The following is a 27,235-nucleotide window of genomic DNA, read 5'->3' on the forward strand; positions in this document are numbered from 1 at the left end:
TCCCCCCAGCCAGAGCCACACGGCTGCTGCAGAACAGGTCCTGGTTTAATGCTGCAGCCCAGCCTAGAGTGAGCCCTGTGACAACATGGGTGACTGCCCAAACCAGAGTCCTGTCCCCAAGGCCCCAGGCTCAGCTGTGCTTGTTGATATGACGGGAATGAGCATGCACAGCTTCCACAAAGGCACCCACATGTTCAGGGTTCATGTCAGGGTAGAGGCCGTGGCCCAGGTTGGCAATATAGCGTTGGGTCCCAAAACTCTCCAGCATCTTCTTCACCAGCTCGCCAATCTTCTCCTGTAGGTATGGTAGGAAACCATGTGTCACACCAATCCAGCTCAGGGTATTTCACCCCCAACAGTGCCTCTCAGCTAGCCTGAGGGGATGCTGGGACATGAGCCAGTGCTGCAGGTGGTAAAGATAAGGCAGAAGGCCTTTAACACAGGCTAGAACTAGCCCTAGGTGCTGGCACTAGCCATGGCTCACCTTGGGCGCGTAGAGAGCACATGGATCCAGGTTTCCTTGCAGAGTGACATCTTTTCCTATCTGTGCACTGCAGCAGGGAGGAAGCAGGTGAGTTGTTGCATATGGTACAGAGACTGAGGGCAGCCAGGTGCCTGCAGCCCTCACCACAGGACACCCAGGACCCCTCAGTGCAGCCTTTAGAAGCTGTAGCATGGTGGCCCAACTATCCCCACTTTTGGAGCAGCAGTGTCCAGGCCTGGGATGCTTCAGGGCAGAGGAGGAGGTCAGAGTACCTGGTCTGGGATCCTGCCCAGACACCTGAGCCCTGAGTCAGACTCTTACCGAGCTTCTTGGGGCCGGATGGTCCAGTCGAGACCAACAACCTCGTAACCGGCGTGGGCCAGGTCGCGCAGGGCGTAGTGTGCATCCTTGGCAAAGATGATCTGGGGAGGGAGGAGATGGGCAGCGACTGCTGTGGCTCACACCCCGCTCCACAGGCTGGACTGAGGGAAGCGGGAATGCACCCCTCTCCAGCAGCCCCCAGATGTCAGGGTCAATCCAGGCAGCCCAGACTCACCATGGGCACCAGGGGCAGTGCCTCCTCCTTCAGCTTGCTCTTGACAGCCTGGGCAATGTCCCGGATGTAAGGCAGGGCAAAGTCCTGAAACAGCTCCGGGCCCAGGTGCCCTGCATGGGACTCAAACAGCTGGAGCGCCTGCCAGGGACACAGAATCCTTTAAGCTGGAAAAGACCTTTAAGATTACTGAGTCTTAACAACCCAGTACTGCCAAATCCAGCAGTAAAGCGTGTCCCCAGGTGCCACATCTGCTTGTCTATCAAATACTGCCAAGGATGGCGACTCAACCACTTTCCCATGGGACTGGGAGAGCAGCAACTCAGTCCCTCCTCCTCCTTCCAGATACTGGATCCTCTCTGCTCCCTATCCCCAGTCCCTGCCTTCCTTCTTGGCCCTGTCCCCACTGCCCCAGGACACACCTGCGCTCCAGCAGCCACCTGCCCCACCAGGTAGTCGATGATGACGTCGGCCAGCAGGCGCAGCAGACGGTGGCTTGCCTCGGGGTGACGGTAGAGCCAGCTCTTGGCCTTGGCCATTGTAGTGGAGCCACCACCTTCAATCATGTAGGACATGAGCGTCCACTGTGGGGAGGAGTGAAGTGAGGAGAGTGATGGAGATGAGGGAAGACACAAAGTCCCAGTCACAGTGCTGAAGGTAGGACCTGTGAACACCCCAGAGCCTGGGGCACAGCTGCTCCTGCACTGAATGCCCCCTGTTATACACACATGTAGCACCCACAGCTGGTCTGACCCCAAGAGAGCAGAGGAGCCCATCAGTGAAACCCATTCAGAGGGGTCACAGCACTTACTGGTGCTCCTGAGAAGCCGATGAGGGGCACCTTGCCCTCCAGGCTGTGTCGTGTCAGAGTAATGGCCTGGAAGACGTAACCTAACTCTGCGGTGACATCCACCTTCTGTCGCAGTTTCAGCAGATCCTCCACTTCCTTCAGGGGCTCTGTGAATGTGGGTCCTTTGCCAGGGACCATGACAACCTCCATGCCCAGCGCCTGGGGACAGGGGAGAATGGAGAAGCAGGAATGGAGCAGCCCTGAATTCTGTCCTGTTACCAGCTGCTGTTCTCTGTGGCATTGGCTATGGCTGTTACCTGGGGCACCACCAAGATGTCAGAGAAGATGATGGCAGCATCCAGGGGGAATCGTCTTAGTGGCTGCACAGAGGAAGAGGCAATGTTAGTGAGGGGTTGCAAGTCACTTACCATGGAGGACCTGGTCAAGCACAGGAGGCAGTGGAGTCCCCAAGGGCTGCACAGTATACTGAGACCAGAACCAAGGTTTCTCACCATCCCCATCTGGACAGAGAGAGGGGACACACAGACCCCTGAGCGATGCTCACCTGCAGTGTCAGCTCACAGCACAGTTTGGGGCTCCGGCAAGTAGCAAAGAAATCCTGTGACGCCCGTGTCTCCCGAAACTCTACAAGGGACCACCACAAATGTTACCGGGTGCTTGCTGAGGCCCCCTGGCTACCCCCAGCAGGTCTCCACCGCTCACCTGGCAGGTACCGCCCCGCCTGCCGCATGCACCACACCGGGGTGTGCTCCGTCTCCTCGCCGCGCGCCGCGCGCAGGAACGTGTCGTTCTTCAGCCTGGGGAAGCCTTTGGGGCTGCGGAGCAAACAGCAGGCACGAGGTGTCACCCATGAGGGGTCTGGGTGCCCCGCCAGTCCCCCACGACTGGGGCAGAGGGTGCCAGAGTAAGCGGCTCGTCCCCACTCCCTGACCGCAGAAGAGGCTTGCGCCCAGCTGTGACAAATGCGATAAATTCTCCCCACCACAGCCCAGGACTTCTTCCTGCTGAGGACCGCGGGCCCCCCGGGAGAGAGGCGATGCGCTGCGCAGGGCCCGCGAGATTAAGTTATCGGGGCCACCAGTTGCTCCCGCCTGGAGAGATTCGGGACGCGCGGGGCGGGCAGCCCCGCACTGCCCCGTCTGTGCCCGGCCTGCGCCGGAGGGGAGCCCCGGCAACCGCGGGGCCTGTGGGAACAAAGTCCCCAAAACCCCCATTTGGGCCAGGGACTTAACTAGCAGAGCAGCGGCCCTGCTGATCCTCCCGGAGCAGGATCACCTCCCTCGCTCCGCGCCCGGAGCCCCTCCAGTGACCCCGTGCCGGACTCTTGTGCCAGCACCGTAATCCCAGAGCCACTCCGGTGCCTCGGCGGGGTCCGGAGAGCCACACCAGTGTCCCCAGTACAGGATGTCAGCGCGAAAGCACTATCCCCAGCGCTCCCACAGTGCCAGATCGCCGTTCCCAGAGGCACACCAGTACCCCCCGTGCAGGCGCCGGAACACGGCCCCGTTACCACACTAGGAAGGGACGCAGGCCTGCCCGGTCCCGGTTACTCACAGGAGCCGCTCGCCACCCTCCATGCTCCTGAGCTGCTCCCCGGCCTCGCCGTTGCTTCCCGACGCGGCGCGGTCCGCCCCCATCCCGCCCCCGTTCCCGTCCCGCCCCGTCGGCGCCGCCATCTGGACGTAGTCCCGCCTCTCCCCCCGCCGCCATCTTGCCCCGCCCCTCGCCCCGCTTTCCGTCCCTCCGTACGCTGCCATCTTGCCCCGCTCCTTGCTCCTCTGTACGTGGCACGGGCGCCGCCATCTTGCTCGGCGTCCGCCCCGCCGGGCGCCGCCATCTTGCCTGTCGGCGGGCGGGGTTCGCCGTAAACCGGAGGGGCGCGGAGCCGGTGCCCGGAGCGCGATGAGGGCGGGCGGGGAGGCGCCGCACCAGGTGCTGGGCCGGCTGCGGTTCCTGCTGCAGTGCAGCGAGTGCTTCCGCCGCGCCCGGGCGCTGCCCGCCGCGCTCTGCTACGTGCCGCGGGAGGTGCAGTACAAGATCTGCAAGGACCCCTCGGCCGCCGCGGCCGCCGCCGCCGCCCGCAGCCTGCTCAGCGTGTGGGACAGCCCGGGGCCGGCGCGGGGCGGCAAGCGGGCGGCGCGGGCCACGATCGAGGTGCGGAAGGGCGGCTGCCTGCGCGCCACCGGCGAGGAGTACTGCAACGGCGCCGGGCTCTGGGTCAAGCTCAGCAAGGTAACGCGGGTGCGGCGGCCCGCGAAGGGCCCGGCCCGGCCTCGCCTGACCGCCGGCTGTCCCCACAGGAGCAGCTGGAGGAATACCGGAGCGGCTGCGATCTCGAGGAGGGATGGGTGCTGGTGTGCAAGCATGCCGACGGCGGGGACCGGCTGGTGCCCGTGGAGTCCACGGAGCGGATCCAGCGGCAGCAGCAGCTGTTCGGGGTGGATTACAAACCCGTCATCAGGTGCGGGGCCGCCGCGGTGTCCCGCTGGGTCCCTGGGAGCTCGGAGGTGCTCACCTCTGTGCGGGCTCGGGATGATTCCCCACGGCCCCTCCTGCCTTGGGCTAGGGAACCCCCGGCCTGCTTGGACAGGTTTCATGGAAGTGAGGCAAGAGGGATGCCGGATGTGGAGTGAATTTGGTTTGGCTTGGGCACTGTGCTTGTCACATGCCCAGCGGGGTGTGGAAGGAGTAGACACGGTTTGAAAGGAAAGGGCAACAGATGATGCTGGAGGTGATGGAGGATGGAGCACAGTGGGGCTTTAAACCCAAATCTTCCCCTTACAACTACTCCTCAGTCACCAACTTCTTGTTCCTCCTGGGATGTTCTCACTCCACTTCTCTGTGTTGTTTCAGATGGGAGCAGGTGGTGGATCTGACATACTCCCTGCGCCTCGGAGCAAAGCCCAGGCCCATGGAGCAGGATGAGGCTGCAGTAGAGAAGCTTCGGTATGAACTGTTTCCTGGCTTCTGCAATGGTGGGGGGACAAGCTCCTGTCTCTTGTGACTGCCCAGACAGCTGTCTCCTGCAGACCTGGGGGAGAGGGGGGAAGACAGGCATCTCTGCACACCACAGTCTTGTCCTAGATATGCCTGCAAAAAGCAGGAAACCGAGCAAGGCAAGCAGGATGTGGACCTTCCTTTTTTGACCCATTAGCCTGGCTGCCTCTGGCTCTCTAGACCCAGTAATTCCTTTTCCCTGCTAGGTTTGTGCCCCCAACGTGGACTTATGAATGTGATGAGGACCTGGTGCATTTCTTGTATGACCACATTGGGAAGGAGGATGAGAACCTGGGCAGCGTTAAGCAGTACGTGGACAGCATCGATGTCTCATCCTACACGGTGGGTTAAAGGGACAAGGCTACATCAGCCCCGCTGTGCTGTGGGGCTGGGGAGCATGGGTAGTGCTTGCTGTGCTGCTCTGGTCTGAACTGGACTCTGTTTGAGGATGTGGGAGAAAAACCTGGGGAGTATCACGCAGCATGTGTATATATAATGCCCTGGAGGGACAGTGGTTTGAGAAACCAGTGCTAATATTAGCTGCAAAGCTGATGTTAGGGAGGGTTTGATACTCTGTGCTGTGTGTGTGACCCCAGAGCACCTCAGAGGGTCAGCCCCAGTGTCCTGTGTGCTCTGCACTGCTGGTGTCTACCCACAGCCCAGCAAAGGGAACAGGCCAATGTGATACCCTCTGACACTGAGAGTCATGATGAAAGTAACCACTAAAGAGAAGCTAATCCTATACTCATCTGATCTTCCATTCACTTGCCCTCTTCCAGGAGGACTTCAATGTGTCGTGCCTGACTGATAGCCATGCCGACACATACTGGGAGAGTGATGGGTCCCAGGGCCAGCACTGGGTGCGGCTCAACATGAAGAAAGGCACCATTGTCAAGTGAGTCATTTCTGTCTGCTCTACAGAGTTATCGCTGCTCTACATGCTGGCTAGTGACTGGAGCAAGCTTTGCCACTCCCTCTCTGCCTGAGTGTCATGGCCCAAATTTGCCCTGCACTCCCTGCCCCTCAGCCCTTATGCTGGCTCTGGGCTTGAGGTAGTTTTAGCACTGTCACAGGTACCTGGGAATCCCAGCTTGGTAACAACATGACCAAGTGATGGCGAGTAGCAATAGGTGTTCAGGTGCAGTTGCCTTCTTAATGTTCTGCTCCCCTTTGCAGGAAGCTGCTGCTGACAGTGGATACCACTGATGAGAACTTCATGCCCAAGCGGGTTGCTGTGTATGGGGGCGAGGGGGACAATCTGAAGAAACTGAACGACGTTGGCATTGATGAGTGAGTGGTGGAAGTACACAGGATGTCATGGCTCTTGCAGGGGCCCAAGCTGCTGAGCCTGGCCTTAAGCAGTCATGCAATAATGCCAGGCTCTCTGGGATGTGGGTTCACTCTGCCTACAATAGCGTGGTACAGTCGTCAGGGATCTCCTCATCCCATTGTGGGACACATCAGAATCATGGTACCTGGACCTGAGTCACCAGCAGGTTCAGGCATTCAGCTGTAATTGTTAGCAAGAACTGAGTTCTTGCCATAGGTTGCCATTTCAAAAGATGCAAACTGTCTTCCCGTACAAGTGTCCGAGTGGATTTTGGCAGGATGGGCAAGGAAACAGCCCTTTAATCCTCATCTCTTCTGTGTTTGCAGGAGCTATATTGGGGATGTGTGCATCCTTGAGGACATGACTACACACCTGCCTGTCATCGAGATCCGGATTGTGGAGTGCAGAGGTAGGGCTAGCTGTTGGGGTCACATCCATAATGCACCTGTAAAATACTGTACGTTAAGAGTTTGTTCTGTGACTTGTACTTCTTCTCCCTGTGGGCTGTTTTAGATAAGATTCAAAAGAACCATGGGAAACTCCTGGGAGATCTGAAGTTTTGCAAGTTCTCAGCTTTCATCCTATCTTTCTCTGCCTTCAATAATCTAATTATTTTTCTCCTGTAAATGCCCTGCTTCTTCTTCACAGAGGTATTTGAAGCTCTCAGTGCCCAGCCCCAGAGCTGTTGGAGCTGGTACATTCCTACTGTTTTTGCTTATAGACCTCCTACACTTTATTTAAGGCTTGTTTTCTTGTGGTCTTGGCATATCATCCATGGTCTTCCTTGGCAGATGACGGGATTGATGTTCGTATCCGAGGCATCAAAATCAAATCCTCCCGACAGAGGGACTTGGGGCTCAGTGCTGACATGTTCCAGTTGCCCAGTTTGGTGCGTTACCCTCGCCTAGAAGGGACTGACCCTGACCTGCTGTACCGACGGGCTGTGCTCATTCAAAGGTACCGTGTGGAGGGGAGCAGACCGGTGCCATTGCCTGCTGGGATTGATGCCATCTTCAGCATGCACATGGCTGGAAGCTGGAAAACTATGACACTCCTCTTGAGAAAGATGTCTTGGACACTGGAGAAGATAGCAGTCATTTGGGAGCAAAGTGGGCTCTCTGGGATGGCTCCCTTGTGCTTTCAGAGGAGTTCTGTAGCTCAAGTTTGTGTCATAAGCACAACATATCTGTGCAATCTCAAGGGCAGGTATATGCAAAGTCAGTGATGCAAAATCACTGCAGTGCCCAGGGAGTGGGAATTTAGTACCAAAGGTTCCATGAGGTAAAAATGCTGGGTTTGGTTTGGATCAGTTATTTTTCTGCTTGTGTTCAGGGATGTATGGTCTGGAATAGATTTGTGCAGATCCCCATCACTCCTTGTTGCAATACCTTCTTCCTTGTGATTTAGGTTCATCAAGCTCCTGGACAGTGTCCTGCATCACTTGGTGCCAGCCTGGGACCACACTGTTGGCACATTCAGCAAACTCAAGGTGAGCAGTTGGTTCTGTGTCTTGTTGGGGCCTCAGTCTGGCAGGGTGATGGTGCTTGTGCTGTGGCAAGGGAAGCAGCCAGGGCTTATTGCCTTTAAAGCAGCTGGAGGGAAATACCTTCCTGAGCTCAAGTCACTAACACTATGAAAGGTGATATTGTTTATTTTCCTGCTAAACTGCTGATGTAGAAGCATGCAGCTGTGGGCTAACAAGTGGACTCAAACCAGAACATTTCACCCTCAAAGGGACTTGGATCATAGCAGCACTGGGCATGCAAGCTGGATCCACATCCCCTCCAAGATCTCAGCCCAGGACACTCTGTTCCTGCACTTCCTGCCAGCAGCTTTGAGCTGGCTTGTCCAAACATCAAGGCTTTTACCAGTAACATTCTTCCTGGCTTTAATAAGCTTTTGCTTTTTATCCTTTACGTAGTGCTGAGTTCATCCTTCCAGTTGTCTGTTTTTCTTATATCCTCTCCAAGAATACACATGCTGGACATTACCAGGATAGCCCTATTCTGTGTGTTTCCAGGCCGAGTGTCAGAAAGCACTGTAATTCCTGTGCCAGGTCAACATGGACCCAAAGCATTTGGAGTTTTTTGTTTGTTTAGAGGAGCCGGCTTTAATTACAACTAAAAGGGATAGTAAGACCAGTGTTCTGGTGAGAGTGAGGGTAAAGGAGACTCTAAGCAACACTGGAGTGTCAGCATCAGATGACAGCCGCTGGATGGAGGGCTGAGCTTGTTGTCTCCCTTGAGCCAGAATGCAGAATCTTTCAGAAGCAGAGGGGAAGCAAATACTGTCAATGAGAATGTGTCTGTGTGTGAAGGCCCTGGGAAAGGGAGAAACCTGGAGGTGTGATGGCTTCAACAGAAAGTAGGTGACACGTTTTGTGGGTCCCTGTTGGCAGCACATCAAGCAGTTCTTGCTGCTGTCCAAGAAGCGTACAGCTCTCATTACCCAGTGTCTGAAGGACTCGGAGACCAGCAAGCCCAACTTCATGCCAAGGCTCTACATTAACCGACGCCTGGCCATGGAGCACCGGGACAACCCTGCCCTGGACCCCAGCTGCAAGAATGCTGTCTTCACCCAGGTACTGTCTCTCCTGCAAGGCTCCCTGCTGCTCTGGGGAGACTGGGGCATTCCACAATCAAAATTTTCTGCATTAGGATGGGTGGAAGGGAGAGCTTGGAGCTGGAGACCAAGCCTTCAAAGCTTCTTCACATGACTCACAGGCTCTGTAATTACATGTGCTGATGATCCCATAGGGAATAACATCTAGGAGGGTTTTGGGATCTCTGAGTTGAAATCTGTACTCTATCCTGGATGCTCTCTGTGGCATGTTGTTAGTGGAGAGCGTAACAATCCTGTTGCACTAAAAAGGCAGCAAAGAATTCTTGTGTGACAGCAGTCAAGTAGCTGCATAGAGTTCTGTGTTGAGGTTTTACAGCAATGCTGATTTTCCTGTGTGCATTCTCTCCCTACCTCCAATAGATCTGGGGCTCTGTGCATGCACAAACACCCCAAACTGCTGTGAGACTTGATGTGTTTGATGTACCTGCCTTCATGTGGCACCAGTTCCCCTGGAGAGGGAATACCAACCTTGATTGTCTCTGCTTGTTGCAGGTATATGAAGGCCTGAAACCCTCAGACAAGTTTGAAAAGCCTCTAGATTATAGGTAAGCGGTGTCTCAGGAAGGGAAGGCACCATGCAGTGCTGGGAGCTGTGTCCTGTTGCAGCAGGGTGTTTGGGAAGTCCCTGTCCTTTACTCTGGAGAGGGTTTGCTAGGACAGGAATCAGCTCAGCCATGGGATCAGGGTCCGTTCCCCAAGGTGTCACCTCTCTACTGAGGATGCAGTTGTCTCTGGAGAAAAAGATCTTGTCCTGACCTAAACTCAGACTGTTCCACCCTAGACCCTTGATGTCCTGCTGTGCCTGTCCCAGCACCCCCATGGCTTTGAGCAGCACCTCAGGTGATGCCTGGTTCTCCACAGGTGGCCATTGCGTTATGACCAGTGGTGGGAGTGCAAATTTATCGCGGAGGGCATCATCGACCAAGGTAGGGGCTGTAGGAGGCCAGAGTTCCTCTGGAACATTCGGGGGCTGATGAGGTGACTGTTGCTGTAGGTGCTTTTGTTTGGTTCCAGTGTTAATTCCTGTGGAGGAGAGGGGGAAGGCAGGTTGCCTTGTCTTGCCACCTCTGCCTGTGTCCCAGATAAAGAGTGCTGTTTGCTTGGAGGGGGACCAATCTTCCATTAGTCACTAACAGAGGCTTTACCAGTGCCAGTGATCCTTCTGGCTGTTCTCCACAGGCCAGGCAGGGATGTTATTTCTCTTGTCTTAGTCTTGTTCTAGTGCCATAAGGCTCTAATAGGAACCTTCTGCTCAACCCAGGGCCAGGTTGGACCAGAAATCCTCATCTTTGCTCCATAACTCTGAGGATCACACATGGGGTGTTCGCATCTCACTAAGAATGCCCTTCTTTTGGGGTTGCAGGTGGTGGTTTTCGGGACAGCCTAGCAGACATGTCAGAGGAGCTGTGCCCCAGCTCAGCAGACACCCCTGTGCCTCTGCCTTTCTTCGTGCGCACATCCAACCAGGTGCTGTGCATCGGGATGTTTGGGGCAAACCCTTCCATGCCTGGCAATGCAGTGCTGTCCCTGTCCCCTTGCATGCCAGGGACATACCTACTTTAAGCTTTTCTTTGTGAGGGGTTGGGTAGTTTGCTTTTTGGCATTTCATTTTAGAATATGCTGACAAGTGCCTGGATACCAGTCTGTCACTGGGAATATTGCCAAGAGGGATGGGGGGTTTAGCCCACTCCTGCTGTGAGAAGTGCCCAGAGGCATGGCAGGAGTAGTTTGTGGTGTTTCATGCTGTGCTGAAATTATGACTTGGAGTTTTGCCTCTCACTCCTACAGGGTAATGGCACTGGAGAAGCCAGGGACATGTATGTCCCCAACCCGTCTTGTAAAGATTTCCCAAAGTATGAGTGGATTGGGCAGATCATGGGAGCAGCTCTGAGGGGCAAGGAGTTTCTGGTAAGTTTCCAACCCTATCCCTCTGGGAAGATTTGCTGCAAAAAATTTTTTGATAGCCCTCTCCTGCAGCCTGTCTAACAGGAGCATGAAAAGGATCTGTGGTCACATAGTGGGAAAAGTGGTATTTGGGGCCAAGCAGTTTGGAGAACTCGCAGTCTGAGTTTTGGGGGATGATGCTGAGAGCTTGGGAGAAAGTGTTTGGTCTCTACTCAGCTACGATGAGCTCTGCATGTAGAGGGAGAAGTAGGGAATCCTCTTTGTGTTTGCATTGTTGAGTCTTATCTCCATCTTTGGGGAGGTCTCATTTTGACACAGACTCAATAAAATCTCTTTTCTTCTTCAGGTCCTGGCTCTTCCTGGCTTTGTATGGAAACAATTAACAGGGGAAGAGGTCAGCTGGAGCAAAGACTTCCCTGCTGTGGACTCCGTGTTGGTGAGAGGGGCTGGGAGGCTGTGCCTATCTTATTCCTTGTGGCACTCAGCAAGGTGCTGATTTGTGTCCCTGTCCTCATGTACTTGCTTCCTGCCTATGTCAAATAAACATAACAAAGGGCAACTCTCAGCTATAAGGATGCACCAAATGCTCTTATAGAGATGCAGCCATGCTGACTGCAGCTTCAAGCATGCAATGGCCCAAGGACTGCTAAACAGCTTTAGGGCAGCATATCCCATGTTGTGTCACTGTCACTTGTTTGGGAAGGGAGAAGATGAGGACTTGGGCACATCACTGCTCTCTGGCCATCTCTCTAACATGCACTTACTTGGTGCCTGGACAGGTGAAGCTCCTGGAGGTGATGGAAGTCATGGATAAAGACACATTTGAGTTCAAATTTGGGAATGATCTGACCTACACAACAGTGCTGAGTGACCAGCGCATGGTGGAGCTGATCCCCAACGGCAGCAACACCGCTGTGCGCTACGAGGACCGCAAGGAGTTCATCCGCCTGGTGCAAAAGGCTCGGCTGGAGGAGAGCAAGGAGCAGGTGACACTGTCCCACCCTGTGGCTGGTCATTGGCTCCCAGAGACCTGCCCCCAGCCTTTTTCTGGTAAAATGCACTGTGGTTAGTGTCCCTGTGCTCATTAGGGCAATGGTATCCAACCCTTTCAGTGGGGTCCTAGAGCCCAGGGAGCTGTTGAGACGCAAAGTGGCTTCTAGTAGTATGGGTGATGGGGGGTTTTATTCACAGCTCTGACACAGGCTTTCTCAATGAATGGGGATGCATCTCTCTGGGATCCTGTCCTGTTTCTTCAGGTTCCTTGGAGCATGTGCTGAGCAGTCACATGGCTTGAATCCAGTAGAGTACCTAGGCTCAACCTGGAGTCAGGGAAATGGGCAAGACATGCGGCTTACCTGCCTTGTCTCCTTTTCAGATCATGGCTATGCAGGCTGGGCTGCTGAAGGTGGTACCCCAAGCTGTTCTTGACCTCCTTACATGGCAGGAACTAGAAAAAAAGGTCTGTGGAGACCCTGAAGTCACAGTGGATGCCCTGAAGAGGCTCAGTAAGTGAAGGGCTTTGCTGAAAACTCTGCCTGAAAGCAAGACTGTCTTCTGTCTGTGCTGGCACAAGGAGAACTGTGGGAGGCCTTTCTTACAGTGAGAATATGGTCCTGTGTACTTCTTACCTTTAGCTGGGTGCTGATGGGGACAGGAGTGTCCTTTGACTCTGTCCTGGGCCTCACAGTAGAGGCTGGGGCATCCCTAGGCTCAGTATCTGAGCCCATGTGGAGCTGAGATGTGGATCTGGCTGTGCTTCCTGGGAGGGGCCTGACTGTCTGTGTTTCTTGCACCTTGGGTCTATATGGTCAAACCCTGCAGGCACCCACTGCCAAAGAGGGAGGAGCTCAGATCTTTATTAAACTCTTTTCTGTATCCTTTGTGACAGCCCGGTTTGAGGACTTTGAGCCACAGGATACCCGTGTTCAGTACTTCTGGGAAGCACTCAATAACTTCACCAATGGTGAGTAATTTGTTCTGTCCATGCATATCTTGTGCCATGACAGCTCCTGGCTGCTGGCTTGGGGCTGGGAGGGAAGCCACTCAAGGAAGGCAAGCAGCTAGGCTGAAGGGACTGCTCGCTGGTGCTGAGGGTACCTAGAAGGAGCTGTGCTGCAGCTCACACCCTCTAGGATTTGCTGATGTCTTTGCTTTTCCTTCACAGAGGATCGCAGCCGCTTCCTCAGATTTGTCACCGGCAGAAGTCGCCTTCCAGCACGGATCTACATCTATCCAGACAAGATGGGGTAAGTCCATTCTTCTGTAGACTGCAAAGCTGACAGATCCCACACAAAGGGGTGGTTGTCTTGGCTCCCTGCCTTGCTGGCCTGCTGGTTCTAACCAGTTTGTCACCTTCTCCCCAGCTCAGAGACAACAGATGCTTTGCCAGAGTCATCTACCTGCTCCAGCACTCTCTTCTTGCCCAACTATGCCACGTAAGTTTTGGTGCTTCTCTGTGTCTGGAGGACTGTGTGTGGGCTCTCTTCTTAACCTTGGTGCTGACCCGTTGGGCCCCATCACTTTGCCACAGTTACATCCCATGCCTGTCCCACGTGCCTGCTGAGTTTCTCTCTGTGAGCCCCTGGTGAAGCATATCTGCCATTTCAGAAACCATCCTGTCCTCTCAACTGGCAAATGCAGCAATAGCAGCTCCTTCTTACCTTTATCTTTTTTTCCTTCCTGCCATCCCTAGAGCCAAAGTATGTGAAGAGAAGTTGCGCTATGCTGCCTATAACTGCGTGGCCATTGACACAGATATGAGTCCGTGGGAAGAGTGATGTTGCAGCCTGAACAAGCAGCATGGACAATTGTTCAAGAAAACCATGCAGTGGGAAGCATTCCCTTGTCCCCACGGGATGTGTATATATAATAAATACATAGGTGTGAAGCCTGGCTCCCAGCAGTTGACATGAAGGGTTGGGTCTTCAGCAGGGCGGGAGCTAGCTTGGATTATAAATGTGATTGTGGTGATGGAACCCTGGCTGAGTCCTCATGCATCAAAAAGCTGGTAGGCTTTTGTAATGAGTTTCTTTTCCATGTCTTCTTGTAGCTCCACAATGCTCACTCCTTCCAGGCTGCACTTTGCTCAAACAAAAGTGGGGTAAGGAGATAAAGCTGCACAGCAGCTTACAAGACAGAGAACTGTGAGCTGCTGCTGAGACTAGAGGGTGGCCAAGATGCTCAGTGTGTCCTGACCATACTCTGTTGCCTTGTTCCTGACATCACATGAGGTCAGTGGAAATGAGATCATTCATCTAGGATTGAGAAGAATGGGGCAGGCTGGTAGCAGGTGCTGCAGGGGTGCCTTTGGCCACCAGGTGTCATAATAGACCTGCACAGCAGGACTGGGTGATTCCAAAGGGACTCCCATGCTTTCACATCACATAAAATCTGAGTTCCTGTCATTCCTGGCACCTCTTACACAGCAGCGACTGCTGGGGAAGCTCCTTCCTCACCGTGAGTGGGAACTGTCTGCTTCCCTTTTGTTCTTTTAGTTCTGCATCCAGCATGCTGGTGGCCTGGCAGCTGTTCTCCCAGGCTCTTTGAGCCTCAGTTTACCCCTGAATGGCAGTATTACAACTAATCTATTCTAGTTCTCATGGAGATCTGCCATCAGGGCCAAGTTCCTCTTCCAGACTGCAGAGGTTAAAGCAGTAGCAGGCATGGCAGTGCCAGACTCTGTTCCCCCGCCCTGTCCATGGGAAGGGACATGGAGATTTCAGGTGAATAGGAAAAGCATTTGCCCTAGGGCAGTGTAGAAACCGGATACCAAGAGTTGGAGCTCTTTAAGCAGATGGACACATGCTCTGTGACTGAGGAGTGGGCAATGAAACCTTCACAACTGTTTGGAAGTATTTGTGGATCTTTCCAGCTCTGGCCGGGGCTGGCCATTGCCTAGCACTGGGTGCTGCTAGGTGTTAGTCTACATTTATACCTCCAGCCCCATTTTCAGCCTGTGTGGTCTGTTGGACATCCACTACTGTGAGTCACAGAGTCATTGGGGCTGATGCTGTGAGTTAAGATTTATCCTGTCTTAATGTTTCATAGCTTTTTCTCCTCTGTTGAAGGAGTCTGTCATCCAGAAGTCACTTGCAGTTGTAAAGTCCTTCCCTTCATGAGTTTCTTTTGAAACGGATTCCTAGATGTGCCGAGGAGGGTTGTTACTAAAAGGGATGTAGGACCAGGAAGGAGCATGTGCTGCAATCTCCTGCATCGTGGTGAGTGGAGAGAGCACAGGGTGATTTAGAGAAGCTGTTTATGGCAGCCCTTGCTTGCAGCAGGGCCTTCCATGCTCAGCTGGGTGGGTGTGAAGTCCTGTCTGCTGGAGGAGGTCTTCTGTAAATCCTAGAGCTGTCCCAGAATTGATCTCTGTAGCTTTGTGGCTGATTTCAACCACCAGTGTGAATGGGAACAGGAGTGGAACTAGTGCGATAATTTTCTGTGCTGGTGGCTGAGTCACTTCCTAGGGTGTCATTTTAAATGGGCATGAGTAAGCTGGTGAAAGGACTTTGATCTGCTGGCTTGCTCTCAGTCAGGAGTGTTATGGATGAAGCCTGGAGCAGCGAGCTGGGCTTTGAAATAAGCCATCTGAAAAGGGACTGACATTGGAATGGAGTTGATACTGCTTTTTCCAATCTTGCCCTCTTGCCTCTACTGGACATCAGCAGGAGGCCACATTATTTTCTGAGCAGAATTAGAAGCAGCAATAAAATAGACTCCTCTCTTTATTGCTGGGCAGGGGTTGGTTGGTTGGTAAGTAGTTCAGGAGGGGATGGATAAGATGGCCCTAGTCTTTGGTGGAGGGTGAGCTGATGTCACCTGTTGGAATGGGCAGGTTAGGAGCCAGCTAGGGCTGCTTGGGGTGATTAGTTGTGGGGGAGAAAGCACCTCTGGCTCCCCTGCCCTTGGAAGCAACTGCAGCTGAAGGAGAGTAACTGAGGCAGTTACAGAGGTACACCCAGAACACTTCAGATTTCTCACTGAGATGTGTTTAGACATCTCTGTTCCCTCTCATTTTCCATGTACACAGCTCCAGCCTTCCATGATGAGGAGAGCTGCTGTGCAAGGCAACACTGAGAGCAGAACCTGGCTAAAGTGGTGGGATCCTTTCCTAGAAGCATTGTGATGCCTCTGTCTTTGGAGATGCTCAAGACTTCTTGTACAGCCCTGGGCACTGTGATCAGCCTTCCAGTCTCATCCTGCTGGCTTTAGATCTAGGCCTTCCCTAACCTGAAACACTTGATGACTGTGGAGTTATCAACTAGTTTTTTCCCAAGTTTCCTGCATTTCTCTACTCTTCCTTCCAGCAAGGTCTTTTAGCATCTGAGACCTCTTATTTCCTGCCACTGAGTGCTGCCCAAGGGCTTGCTGGAACTCTGGGGAAAGGATCTAGCTGGTGACAGAGATTTCTGTTTAAAAGATATTTGTAGTAACAGGACCCTGGCCCTAGCAGAAAGGGAATCACCCACGATGGTCTGAATTTAACTCCTACAGGCATACTGAGAAAAACATCTTTTTACCATATAAACCATTGTTTTAATGTCTATTTTGTGTTATCACTATATGCATGTTGGAGAATTGCAGCAGTTGCTGCTGTGGTGGTGTACTGGGGTGGAGAGACCTGTGAAAGCCCCTCTAGTAGGAGGAGGAGCCCATTGCAGCAGTGAGATGGTTAGGTGCATGGTCAGAGGGTCTGGAAAAATGTGGCTGCTGTGGAATTGATGCCAAGATAACCCACTGATTGTGCTGTTCAGTTTGCTGTGCAAAGGTAAGCTGGGAAGGGGGAGCTGGCCCGGATGTCCTCTGCGTGGTCCTCTCATCTGCAGCATTTTAAAGCCAATCACAAACTGAATGTCTGCTGGGACAGCCCAGCGAATTGTGGAAAAGGTCAGCCTGGCTCAACTCTGGCCAATCTCAGGGGCCCAAAATAGGTGTTAGGTCAGTGCTGGGTCACGTTTCTTCTCTGATGTCTAAAGCTGTGGGTAGGAACTGTCTCCTGTCATGTTTGACGGCACAAATCAAGTGCCCCTGCCCTGGAATCCTGCTGCATGTGGCCTGGGGTGAGAGTGTTCTGAGTATCAGGAACCAGCAGCTGCGTGTCCTTGCCCCAACAATCAGTCTCAAATCAGTGGAGATCGATTTTCAAGCCAGTGCTATCCTAAGGAAGGTGCTACTGTCTCTGTGCTGCTGAGGAGCATCTCCATGTGCCAGAAGTGCAGCTCTACAGGGTGGGTAGGGGTAACCTGGGGGAGGGAGTGATGCCATCATGGCTCCATATAACCACTTGCTCTCTCCTGCCTTCAACTTGCAGGATTGTCAGAATAGTTTCAGGTGATTAATAATGCACATGTAGTCTAGCTATTCTTGTTATGCTACTACTACCCTGGAGTATGACAAACTCTTAGTAGTTTGACAAGTTCTGTCTGTCCCTACCTCGTGTAGGATCTAGAATAAATTGAATGAACTAACTGCTTCTGGCCTTCCTGATGGTTTCTCAGGTCTGCCTGGGGCTCCTGTGTCCTTCTGTTGGGTTAAATACTGGATGTGACACTTGGGGACACGGTTTAGTCATAAACATGGCAGTGCTGGGTCAACAGTTGGACTCTATGAACTAAGAAGTCTTTTCCAGCCTAAATGATTCTGTGATTCTAAGCAGCAATGAAGACTGGTGCTGTGAGAGGCTGCTGGAGGTGAGGCAGAAATTGGCCCTGCATGTCTTGCACACAAAGTAGTGTCACAGAGGTGATTCAGAGTATTAACTGGCTTAACCCTTTGCAGCAACTCTGCAAATCAGTGCTACAGGGTGACTGTGGCTGCAGAAGGAGGGCCCAGAACCTTCCTGGCTATGGTTACTGCAGGTAAGAGCAAGGCCCAAGCCTGCATTTCTTCTGCATTGTAGTTCATGGCAGGGCAGGTGGCCATTGCTGCGGTGAGGCACAGTCATGCCTGTTCAATAGGTAACACTGCAGGGATGAACAGCTGTTGGATCTCTCTGCACTGTGCCTTTGGAGCAGGGATGGAGCTGGACTCTGACCTGCCAGGAGAGCAGGCAAGCACCAGGGGACCTTTGAGCTCTGCCAGCCTGCTTGTTTCATGATCCTTCAACTCCACCCTTTGTGCCCAACCTGAAGAAATTAAGGTAGCGTGGGGTGGAGCTGAGTTGCTCTCTGCCATCGCCTTGCTGTGGAATGCAACAAGCAGACATGATGTGAGGTGGCACACCCCATGTTCAGGGGTGGGGGAGGTGGGGTTGGATGCTTTTGGGTGTAATGGCCTCACTCCTGCTGCCAGGATGCCTCTGCCACCTGAGGTAAAGCTGTTCTGGGCAGGGAAGCCTGTCCTCCTCCCCAGCAGTGCTTGGGGCATCTCCACCTGCTGCAGGCCTGCCCAGGGCAGGGATATAACAGCCAGAAGCTGGCTCTCCCATACCACAATTCCCACTAAACTCTTTTCGCTATCTATGCTGGAGATGTAACTCTGTGCCCTGATGCTACAAGACTCCCTCCCTCTGTGCCTGTCGGAATGCAGGCAATGACAGCGATGTTGCAGGCCGAGAGAGAGCAGAGTCCTAAGCCGGGGAAAGGGGATGCCCATGACCCGGGGTCAGCTCCTGCCGGATACTGAAGTGGGCGTGCCCGAGTCACATCTTGGCAAAGGCGGCCCGGAGCTGAAGACCGGAGCGCCCGCTGCCCGAGAGCGATGAAGAAGCGCTGGGGCGTGCCCGGGGCACGGGCGGAGCGGCGCCTGCCTGACGCGGAGGCGGCAGCTGGGAAGTGAGGGCTGTCCGAGGCGGGGCTGCCCCGGACGGAGGCGGGCACGGCGGCCCCGCCGGAGGCGCCCCGGCCCGGCGGGCATTCCAGGGCGGGCACGGTCGGGGAACGGTCCGGACGGCCCGAGGCGCAGCGTAGCGGCGCGGAGCCGGTGCCCGGAGCGCGATGAGGGCGGGCGGGGAGGCGCCGCACCAGGTGCTGGGCCGGCTGCGGTTCCTGCTGCAGTGCAGCGAGTGCTTCCGCCGCGCCCGGGCGCTGCCCGCCGCGCTCTGCTACGTGCCGCGGGAGGTGCAGTACAAGATCTGCAAGGACCCCTCGGCCGCCGCGGCCGCCGCCGCCGCCCGCAGCCTGCTCAGCGTGTGGGACAGCCCGGGGCCGGCGCGGGGCGGCAAGCGGGCGGCGCGGGCCACGATCGAGGTGCGGAAGGGCGGCTGCCTGCGCGCCACCGGCGAGGAGTACTGCAACGGCGCCGGGCTCTGGGTCAAGCTCAGCAAGGTAACGCGGGTGCGGCACCGGGAACCACCCGGGAATGCCGGGTCCCGACGGCGGTGACAGGACGGGATGTGCCTTTAGGAGCATCTGGAGGAGTACACGGGCACCCGTGGCTTGGCGGAGGGCTGGGTCCTGGCGCAGAGGTTCGGAGAGGGAGGAGATAAATTAGTTCCGGTGGACTCCGTGCAGAGGATCCAGTATCAGCACCAAACGCTGGGCGTTGATTACAGACCTGCTGTCAGGTATGGCCCCGGGTAGGAACTGGGCGCTGGAGACGCGTGTGACCGGTCCCCACAGAGGACATGCAACCCAACCATCCCAAATTCCTTGGGCACGCTCAGCACAACCCACTCACTCCCTCCAGTGCAGGTGGGACCCATCCCCGCCGAGCACCGGCGGGCAGGTGGGTGCTCCCTCGTAGATGAATCCTGTTTGCTTGTGGCAGCGCCTGCACAGAATGATACCAGGGGAGTTCTGAGTCGTTTGCATTTGGGCTGAGCGATGACACAGAGGTAGTGCAGTGATCAGAGAGCTCAAATCTTATTTTCATGATGGAAGGTCACGTGCAGGGCGGGATTCCCCTGCTCCCTCCCAGCCGGTATTCGGGTGCAGGGACACTCATCCTTCCCACAGCTGTTCCTGGATGTCACCCCCAGTGCCCCACTACTGCTGACTATACTTCAGGCTAAGGCAGTAATGGACACACTGAGCACTGACACATCTTTTCCATTGTGTGACTCCTCCGCCCCTGCTGCTCCAGCTGGGAACAAGTGGTGGACCTGACGTACTCCATGCGCCTTGGAGAGATGCCCAGACTCATAGAGCAGGATGAGGCTGCCGTGCAGAAGTTTCGGTATGAATGCATCTCCTCGAGCAGGACTGCAGCATCCTGAGGGGCTGCTGGCCAGGGCCTGGACATGCCTGCAGGGCCAAGACTGGCTTCAGGGTCTGGAGGGGGGAGGATGAGTGCCATGAGATGCCTTTTACACTGGTACCTCGGCACTGCTCCAGCGAAGATGGCCTTTGCTCCATGGACCATTGGAGTGACTGTGTACTGCTATTCCCACTGGGCTGGAGTGGCCATTAGTACCTGGTGTGCTGGTGATGAGATAGAGCCATGCCATCTGTCTGCTGCAGGGACAGTGGCTTGGCACCATGTCCATTTGGTGGCCATGAGACACTGCAGCCAGTCTCAGCTGGGGCTGGGGCTCCTGCACATTGCTGGTGGCCAGGTTTGGGGTGCAGCCTGGTCTCCTCATCTGTTAACACAGAGACTCCCTGCAGGTCCGTGCCCCCAGGCTGGACCTATGAGCACGACATGGAGCTGGGGCGCTTCCTGTACGATCACAGCGAGAAGAAGCTGCAGTGCATGGACTGCACCAAGGAACACATCAACAGCATCGAGGTCTCCTCACACACGGTGCGTACTGGGGCTCCTCTGCAGCCTAAAATCAGCATAAGACGTGAGCATCGCCACCTGCCCCTGCAAGGGGCAGGACATGGTGGGGGGTTTTTGCTGCTCTAGCAAAGCTGTTGGGTGTTGGGGGCAAAACCCCATTGTGTCTCTGGGGCACCAGGAGTCCACAGCGATGCCCAGTTTGCTATGTCAGGGAACCACCATCCACCCACAGCCTAGCAAATCAAGGGGCTGGCCTGCTCCTGACCTCCTCTGGACCCACAAAACACAGAGGAGGCCGTGGCATCTCCAAGGATGCTCATCTCCCTCCCTCTGCTCACTGCACTCTTGCAGGAGGATTGTGTTGCAGCCCATCTGACAGACAACCTGACGTACACCTTCTGGGAGAGCAGCGGGCCCCCGGGGCAGCACTGGGTGCGGCTCAACATGAAGAAAGGCACCATTGTCAAGTGAGACCTGGGGGTGTCCCCTGCATGCCAACAACTGTGCCAGGGAAGGGCAGAGTGCAGGGCAAAGCACTTCCTCCTCAACCCAGCTGCAGTTGGGGGTGTGGGGTTGAGGTGGGGGACAGCTGCTGCCAAAGGCACCCCAGGAAGACACAGCTTTGCCCCAGGCTTGGTACAACTCTGGGGGCACCTCTGGACCCAGGCAGCTCATGAGGGGAGGACAATGCTGTTCCTTGCTCTTCTCTTCCACAGGAGGCTGTGGCTGATGTTGGATGGGCAGTCCAACTCCTATGTACCCAGGCGAGTGGCTGTGTATGGGGGAACACCAAGCAGGCTGCAGCACCTGAGAACAGTCCTAATTAATGAGTGAGTAATGAGTGAGGAGCAGCGTGTGCCCAGCTTGTGCCAAACTCCTGAGCTGTCTCTGCATCCTGAGCAGATGTTAAGGATGGGACTGGGGCTGGTTCTGAGTGACTTGCCAGTGACAGTGGCTCTCCAAGGGTTGGGACTCCCTGGGTGTAGGCTACATCTGCTCCCACAAGTGTGGTGGTCCCTTGCTTCCATGTGCCAGTCAAATGCCTTAATCTCCTCTCCTGCTCCTCACCCATGCTGCAGCAGCTGGTCTGCAGCATGCTTCCTTCTGCCTGGTGACTTTGGTGGTCTTCCTGCCTCTTCCTCCTCACTTCGGAACACACGTCACTGCTGCCACCTTCCTGAGCATCTCTGCCTTGCTGTAGCCAAGAAGTCCTGGGGTGCTTCACCTCTCCATCTTCACCTGAGCCCTGAACACCCTTCTCAAGCCAGGGGCTTACACAGGAGTGCAAAGGTCTCCTTCACCTTCTCCCAAAATGTGCCTGTTTGATGTTTTCTGGCTGACCAGTGAAATCTGTCTCTGAAGAAGAACCCTTGAGACTGCAGAGATGTCCTTTGCAGTGACAGGAGCCAGGTCCTTACTGCATCTGAATGCTTGCAGTGTTTTTTCCCCATGGGCTCACAGGACTTTGATGGGACCTTGACAAGGCATTGAAAATACACTTAGTAAATTGCTCATTTACACAAATCTGTTTCTTTCAAAAACACACCACCCTTGCATGACCAACTCTGCTTGAAGGATGGTTCTGCCCTTGTGAGATGTGCTGGGACCCCCCAAGAACAGTGACATGCTCTCAGCCACCTTGTCTTTCTGTACTGCTTTGAATTTGTGCTCTTTTCTCGCTTTTTGGATGCGGCTTCCACCTTCTCCAGAACGTCTCTGTGCCTCTGACAGCCTCTTCTCTGCTTGGGCACCTCCTGCCACAGCCCTGGTGAGGTGGGGGGGCTTTTGCATGGGTAGAAGCACATCCTTGGCAGGGGAGCCAGAGTGGCCTGTGCCTCGCTGGCCACCTCACCATTGTCTGTGCCTCATGGCTCTTCCATCTCCCTCCGTGCTGTGTGCAGGAACAGCTACCAGAGTGTCTGCATCCTCCGTGACATGAAAACACACATGCCCGTGCTGGAGATCCGCTTCCTGGAGTGCCGGGGTGAGCCTGTGCACCCAGACTGTGGCTGCCAGCCCAGCCTGGCCCTAAACCCACAGCTAGTCCTGATCCTGCAGCTCCTCCTACCACACTTGCTGCTTTTTGGGATCCACTGGCGGGAAGGTTGAGGAATGAGCTTCGTATGAGATGCTGCAGGTGCTGGGGGCACCTCGCCTCTTGTTGCAGCATCCAAGCCATGCTGGCTGCAGCACACGCAGCATCGCTGTTCTTTATTGGCAGACCAAGGGTACAATGTCCGTCTGCAGGGGATTAAGATCGTGTCCTTCTGGGAGTGGGACCTGATCCTGAATTCTGACATGTTCCAGCCGGCCCGGCTGGTTCGCTACCCTCTCCTGGAAGGGGTGGATGCCGACATGCTGTACCGGCGAGCTGTGCTCATTCAGAGGTACGGCACAGGGATGCCACAATTCCTGCAGTGATCTCAGTCCCAAAATCATCCTGCCTTGACCTGCAGGGCAGCCCCTGGAGGCAGCACTGGCCCCACAGAGACCCTCTGCAGTGATTCAGCTGCAGTGCAGCAGCATGGGCTGGGCAAAATGTTTGCAGCATTTTTTTGAGGGAAATGAAATAAAGTGCTTGGACAGAGGGTGCTGGGTGGGTGATGTCCCTCGATGGGCTGGAGGGGACCCATGTGCAGGGAGCACAGTCCCCTGGGGTTGTGGTGAAATGCTGCTCTCCTGCAGCCTCACACTGCTTCTCTCCTGTCTCCAGATTTGTCCAGCTCCTGGAAAGTGTCCTGTGTTACCTGATCCCCCTCTCCGAGGACAGCATCGGCACCTTCAATGCACTCAGGGTGAGCATGTGCCAGGCTTCCCTGCGATGGTGCCAGTAGTGGCATCTCCTCACAAGTTCAGGTTTTCTGGGGGCTGTAGTGTTTCCTCCTTATCTAGTGCGAACAGACCAGCTCAGGGCTGAGAGCTGCCATGTTTGACATGGCTTGAGGGATGGAAGAGCATCCCCTGTGACACCAGGGCTGACTTGAGGAGAGGAAAAGACAGCAGGTGGTGGCAGGATCAGACCTCTAACCATCCCTGCTTGTCCCTTGCTAGAGCATGAAGCCATTCCTGCTGCTGTCCAAGCAGAGTGAAGCCCTCATTGCCCACTGTCTGCAGTCCTCAGAGAGCTCTGCTCCTCACACCCTGCCAAAGCTCTACATCAACAGGCTCCTGGCCCGGGAGCACCGTGCCAACCCCGCGCTGGACCCCAGCTGTAGGAATGCCGTCTTCACCCAGGTATGGCAGCACCATGCCCTGTGCCAGGTACCTGTCACTTCAGCAGGTATCTTGCCCCCATCTCATCCCCTTTCTGCTCTACTACTCTCCAGCTGTATGAAGGCCTCAGATCTTCCAAGAACAATCAGCCCCTGGACTACAGGTAGGTCTTCAGTGTCATATTTGTGGGGTGTCACTTCCCCAGAGCAGGGTGCAAGGGGATTCCAGGTGCTGCTGGTATGCTCGGAGGAGGGATGTGCATGGGGCTGTTGCTTCCCCACAGGTGGCCCGTGACCCACAGCCAGTGGTGGGAGTGCGATTTCATCACTGAGGGCATCATTGATAATGGTGAGAGCTCTCCCCTGGTGTCTCATGTGTTGGGGTGCAGCTCATTGGGTGCCCAGGCTGGGAGAGGCAGCCCTGCTCTGCAAACATGAGATCATTCCTGTATCTCCCCTACCCCACCAGCGGTGCTGCTGCTGCCCCAGGGAGTGGGGCAGCTTGGCCAGATCCTGTGGCTCAGTGTCTGGCCCTGGTGTATCAGGCACTAACCATCCTCTGCCCCCCCTGCAGGTGGTGGCTTTCGGGACAGCCTGTCAGATGTGTCAGAGGAACTGTGTCCCAGCTCCAGCGATGTGCCCATGCCCCTGCCGTTCTTTGTGCGCACCTCCAATCAGGTTTGGCATCCCACAGTCTGCCTGTCCAGGCCAGGGGACTCAGCCAGCAGAGCCAGGGGTGTTAGCCCTATCTTCATGCTTGCAGGGCTATTGGCTGGGGGAGCTGTGCTTGTACCTGGGTGTTGGAGATCTCCTGGAGTGCTGTAAAGGGCAGGAGAGGCAGGTGGAGGGGAGAATGTAGGGGGGGCCTGCAGGAGGGACTACGCTGGGCTCGTCACATCTCTGTGCCTTAAGAGTCTCTCGCACAGGCTAACAGCAGCAGTGACAGCAGGGACATGTATGTCCCCAACCCCTCCTGCAAGGACTTCCCCAAGTATGAGTGGATCGGGCAGTTGATGGGAGCAGCCCTGAGGAGCAAGGAGCTTCTGGTGAGCACAGCAGAGCCTTCCTGGCCAGTGAGGGGGCTTGGCAGGGGCCACATTGTCTTGGGTAGAGGGGCTGCCCGTGGGTGAAGAAGAGGCAGGAGGAGAATGCGTGTGTCCACTCCTTTTGGCAGATCCTGTCTTTGCCGGCACTGGTGTGGAAGCAGCTGGCAGGGGAGGAGGTCAGCTGGAGCAAGGACTTTGCCACTGTGGACTCAGAGCTGGTGAGCAGGGCTGGGTGCTGGCAGGGCAGTGCTGTGCTGTCTCGTGGCTGCTCTGGCTCCACTGTGGTGACTACTGCACATTTGGATTTCAGGTGAAGCGGCTGGAGGTGCTGGAGAGGGTGGACAAGGAAGGCTTTGAGTTCATTTTTGGCAGAGAGTTGACGTACACAACATTGCTGAGTGACCAGCGCATGGTGGAGCTGATCCCCAACGGCAGCAACACCGCTGTGCGCTACGAGGACCGCAAGGAGTTCATCCGCCTGGTGCAAAAGGCTCGGCTGGAGGAGAGCAAGGAGCAGGTGACACTGTCCCCCAGGGCTGACAGGGCTGCAAGGGGACCCTGCTCCTGTGGCAAGACGTCCTGGTACTTGTGGGACTGGTGGTTGCCAGCTCCATCTGGGTGTTTCTTTGTGCATCCCATGCCCAGGATGTCCATGTGTCCTGGTGATGCCTTTTGGGGTCCTGTGGTTGCTGTCCCCGGAGCCCTAGGTGGCTGCCTGGGGCTCAGACCCACTGTGGTGACATGGAGCCTGTCCTGTGTCCCATAGATTGCAGCCATACGTGCCGGGCTGCTCTGTGTGGTGCCCCAGCCCGTGCTGGACCTGCTCACCTGGCAGCAGATGGAGAAGAGGATCTGTGGGGACCCTGAGATCACAGCAGCTGAGCTACAGAAGTTCAGTGAGTCACAGGGCCAGCCCAGAGCTGCTCCCTGCCCTCCACAAGGGCAGGGGATCCCCTTGATAATGCTTGTCGTGCACATGCATCCTGGTCACGGGGTGTCTGAGAGCCTGGGGGAGGATAAGCTAGAGGGTCCCTGGATGCTTCAGGTTTAGCAGCAAACCCCACTCTGGTCCATCTGGTCCTTATCCTTATCAGAGGGGAATGGCCACTCTGCAAACTAGGACCTCTGTTTCTCCACCCACCATGACACAAGGTGCTCGTCCCACTCAGGGGTGCCAGGGCTCACCAAGGAGCACAGTGTCTCCTCCTTTCCTTTGCTTTGCTGGAAGTTTCTAATTAAGCCATTTCACATTCTTTGTTGCAGTCAAGTTTGATGACTTCCCCTCTGATGATACCCGTATCCAGTATTTCTTGGAGGCACTCAACAACTTCACCAGTGGTGAGTGACCCCAAACCTTTACCTGCTCTTCTTGTGCAGTAGGACAGGCTAGGGTATGGGGTACCCACTGTCCTGTGCCCCAGGGGTGCTCACCAGATGCTTTCCTGGGAAGCAGCTGGGGTCATCCCACCCGGCCCTTCCTGGGATTCTGAGAGGATCCCTTAGCTTTGCCCCATGCTCCTGGGGTGATTGTGCAAGGCAGATCTTGCTGGGACAGTCCTGTCCCTGAGACCTGAGCTCTGTCCTTCCTCTCAGAGGATCTTAGCCGTTTCCTCAAGTTCGTCACCGGCCGGAGCCGCCTCCCAGTTGAGATCCGTGTCTACCCGGAAAGGTCGAAGTGAGTCCATCCTGCCTGGGGTCCCTGTGCCATGCTGGGGTCCCCCCATGATATCAGGTTGCCGTGCTGGGGTCTGACTCTCCTTTCTCCCAAGCTTGGATGCGTTGGACTTGATGCCACAGGCCTGCACGTGCTCCTGCAGCTTCTTCTTGCCCAACTATTCCTCGTGAGTTGAGCTGGGGCTAGGGATGCTCCCCACTCCCTGGGGCTGGTGCTGGGGTTCCCATCAAGACTCCCCAGGCCTTCCCCAGGGGAGGGAAGCCTGAGGTTTTCAGTGGCCATCGTGGCTGTGACCTGGTGTTCCCCCTGCCAGGGCCAAGGTCTGCGAGGAGCTGCTGCGCTACGCCGTGTACAATTGCATGTCCATCGACACCGACAAGAACCCCTGGGATGAATGACACCCCCATGTGCCCCACACCAGGGGAGCCTCGGGGACACTGGATTCAATAAAACTGCAGGGCCAGATCCTGCTGTCCTGCCCCAGGTGCTGTTTGTGTCTGTGCTTCTCGAGGTCAGGGGCTGCAGCTGGAAGGGTCAGCATGGCATGGCCGCTGGGTGCTGCCCACACAGGCTGTGGAGAGCGTGCCATGTGGGGACAGGGAGCACTGTGAGTCCTGTCCCTTCTCTGGCCATGGTGTGGGGAGCACAGCTGCAAACTGACCCCCTGTGTCCCCAGTACAGAGCCCCCGGTGTCCCCAGTATCCCTCACACAGAGTCCCCAGTGCCCCTCACACAGAGCCCCCAGTGTCCCCACACAGAGCCCCCAGTGTCCCCGGTACCCCCACACAGAGCCCCCAGTGTCCCCACACAGAGCCCCCAGTGTCCCCACACAGAGTCCCCGCTGTCCCTCCATTACCTCTTTCCGGCCGCCTGGGGGCGCTGTTCCGCCGAGCGCCCCCCGCCGCTGGGCCGGGATCCATGACTCGGTGCTCGGCAGCGC

At 55.6% G+C, this 27,235-nt stretch overlaps 3 protein-coding genes across 5 annotated transcripts; 2 read left to right on the forward strand and 1 right to left on the reverse strand.

The window, feature by feature from the left end:
- Window positions 1-27: 27 nt before the first annotated feature.
- On the reverse strand, window positions 28-4,454 carry UROD (uroporphyrinogen decarboxylase). Of its 2 annotated transcripts, none has more exons than XM_041421748.1 (10): window positions 4,364-4,454; window positions 2,551-2,663; window positions 2,393-2,472; window positions 2,145-2,207; window positions 1,849-2,046; window positions 1,460-1,621; window positions 1,041-1,178; window positions 806-906; window positions 485-551; window positions 28-295 (listed from the first exon to the last, which is right to left on the reverse strand). In XM_041421748.1, exons 2-10 carry the CDS (start codon window positions 2,576-2,578, stop codon window positions 131-133), a joined length of 1,002 nt encoding a protein of 333 aa, XP_041277682.1. In that variant the 5' UTR covers window positions 2,579-2,663; window positions 4,364-4,454; the 3' UTR covers window positions 28-130. The 2 variants fall into 2 exon arrangements, with proteins under 2 accessions (XP_041277682.1, XP_041277681.1); XM_041421747.1 differs by lacking the exon at window positions 4,364-4,454 and adding an exon at window positions 3,403-3,498.
- Window positions 3,604-13,589, forward strand: HECTD3 (HECT domain E3 ubiquitin protein ligase 3). 2 transcript variants are annotated; one of them, XM_041421745.1, is made up of 21 exons: window positions 3,604-4,002; window positions 4,149-4,309; window positions 4,702-4,794; window positions 5,052-5,187; window positions 5,625-5,740; window positions 6,022-6,135; window positions 6,502-6,584; window positions 6,967-7,132; window positions 7,583-7,664; window positions 8,574-8,756; window positions 9,290-9,342; window positions 9,659-9,723; window positions 10,161-10,264; window positions 10,586-10,705; window positions 11,049-11,138; window positions 11,482-11,688; window positions 12,078-12,207; window positions 12,591-12,665; window positions 12,867-12,948; window positions 13,066-13,137; window positions 13,395-13,589. In XM_041421745.1, the coding sequence occupies exons 1-21, from the start codon at window positions 3,751-3,753 to the stop codon at window positions 13,477-13,479; spliced, it is 2,469 nt and encodes an 822-aa protein (XP_041277679.1). In that variant the 5' UTR covers window positions 3,604-3,750; the 3' UTR covers window positions 13,480-13,589. The 2 variants fall into 2 exon arrangements, with proteins under 2 accessions (XP_041277679.1, XP_041277678.1); XM_041421744.1 differs by having other exon boundaries at window positions 3,606-4,080.
- A 4,682-nt stretch (window positions 13,590-18,271) lies between these two features.
- On the forward strand, window positions 18,272-26,778 carry LOC121345156 (E3 ubiquitin-protein ligase HECTD3-like). The gene is made up of 21 exons (XM_041421746.1): window positions 18,272-18,966; window positions 19,045-19,205; window positions 19,724-19,816; window positions 20,248-20,383; window positions 20,714-20,829; window positions 21,079-21,192; window positions 22,264-22,346; window positions 22,584-22,749; window positions 23,076-23,157; window positions 23,414-23,596; window positions 23,689-23,738; window positions 23,859-23,923; window positions 24,149-24,252; window positions 24,501-24,620; window positions 24,749-24,838; window positions 24,931-25,137; window positions 25,387-25,516; window positions 25,884-25,958; window positions 26,214-26,295; window positions 26,390-26,461; window positions 26,609-26,778. Exons 1-21 carry the CDS (start codon window positions 18,637-18,639, stop codon window positions 26,691-26,693), a joined length of 2,544 nt encoding a protein of 847 aa, XP_041277680.1. The 5' UTR covers window positions 18,272-18,636; the 3' UTR covers window positions 26,694-26,778.
- The last annotated feature ends 457 nt before the right edge of the window (window positions 26,779-27,235 follow it).

The sequence above is a fragment of the Onychostruthus taczanowskii genome, unplaced genomic scaffold (genome assembly GCF_017590055.1).
Source record: "Onychostruthus taczanowskii isolate IOZ18803 unplaced genomic scaffold, ASM1759005v1 scaffold7, whole genome shotgun sequence".
Taxonomy (NCBI): domain Eukaryota; kingdom Metazoa; phylum Chordata; class Aves; order Passeriformes; family Passeridae; genus Onychostruthus; species Onychostruthus taczanowskii.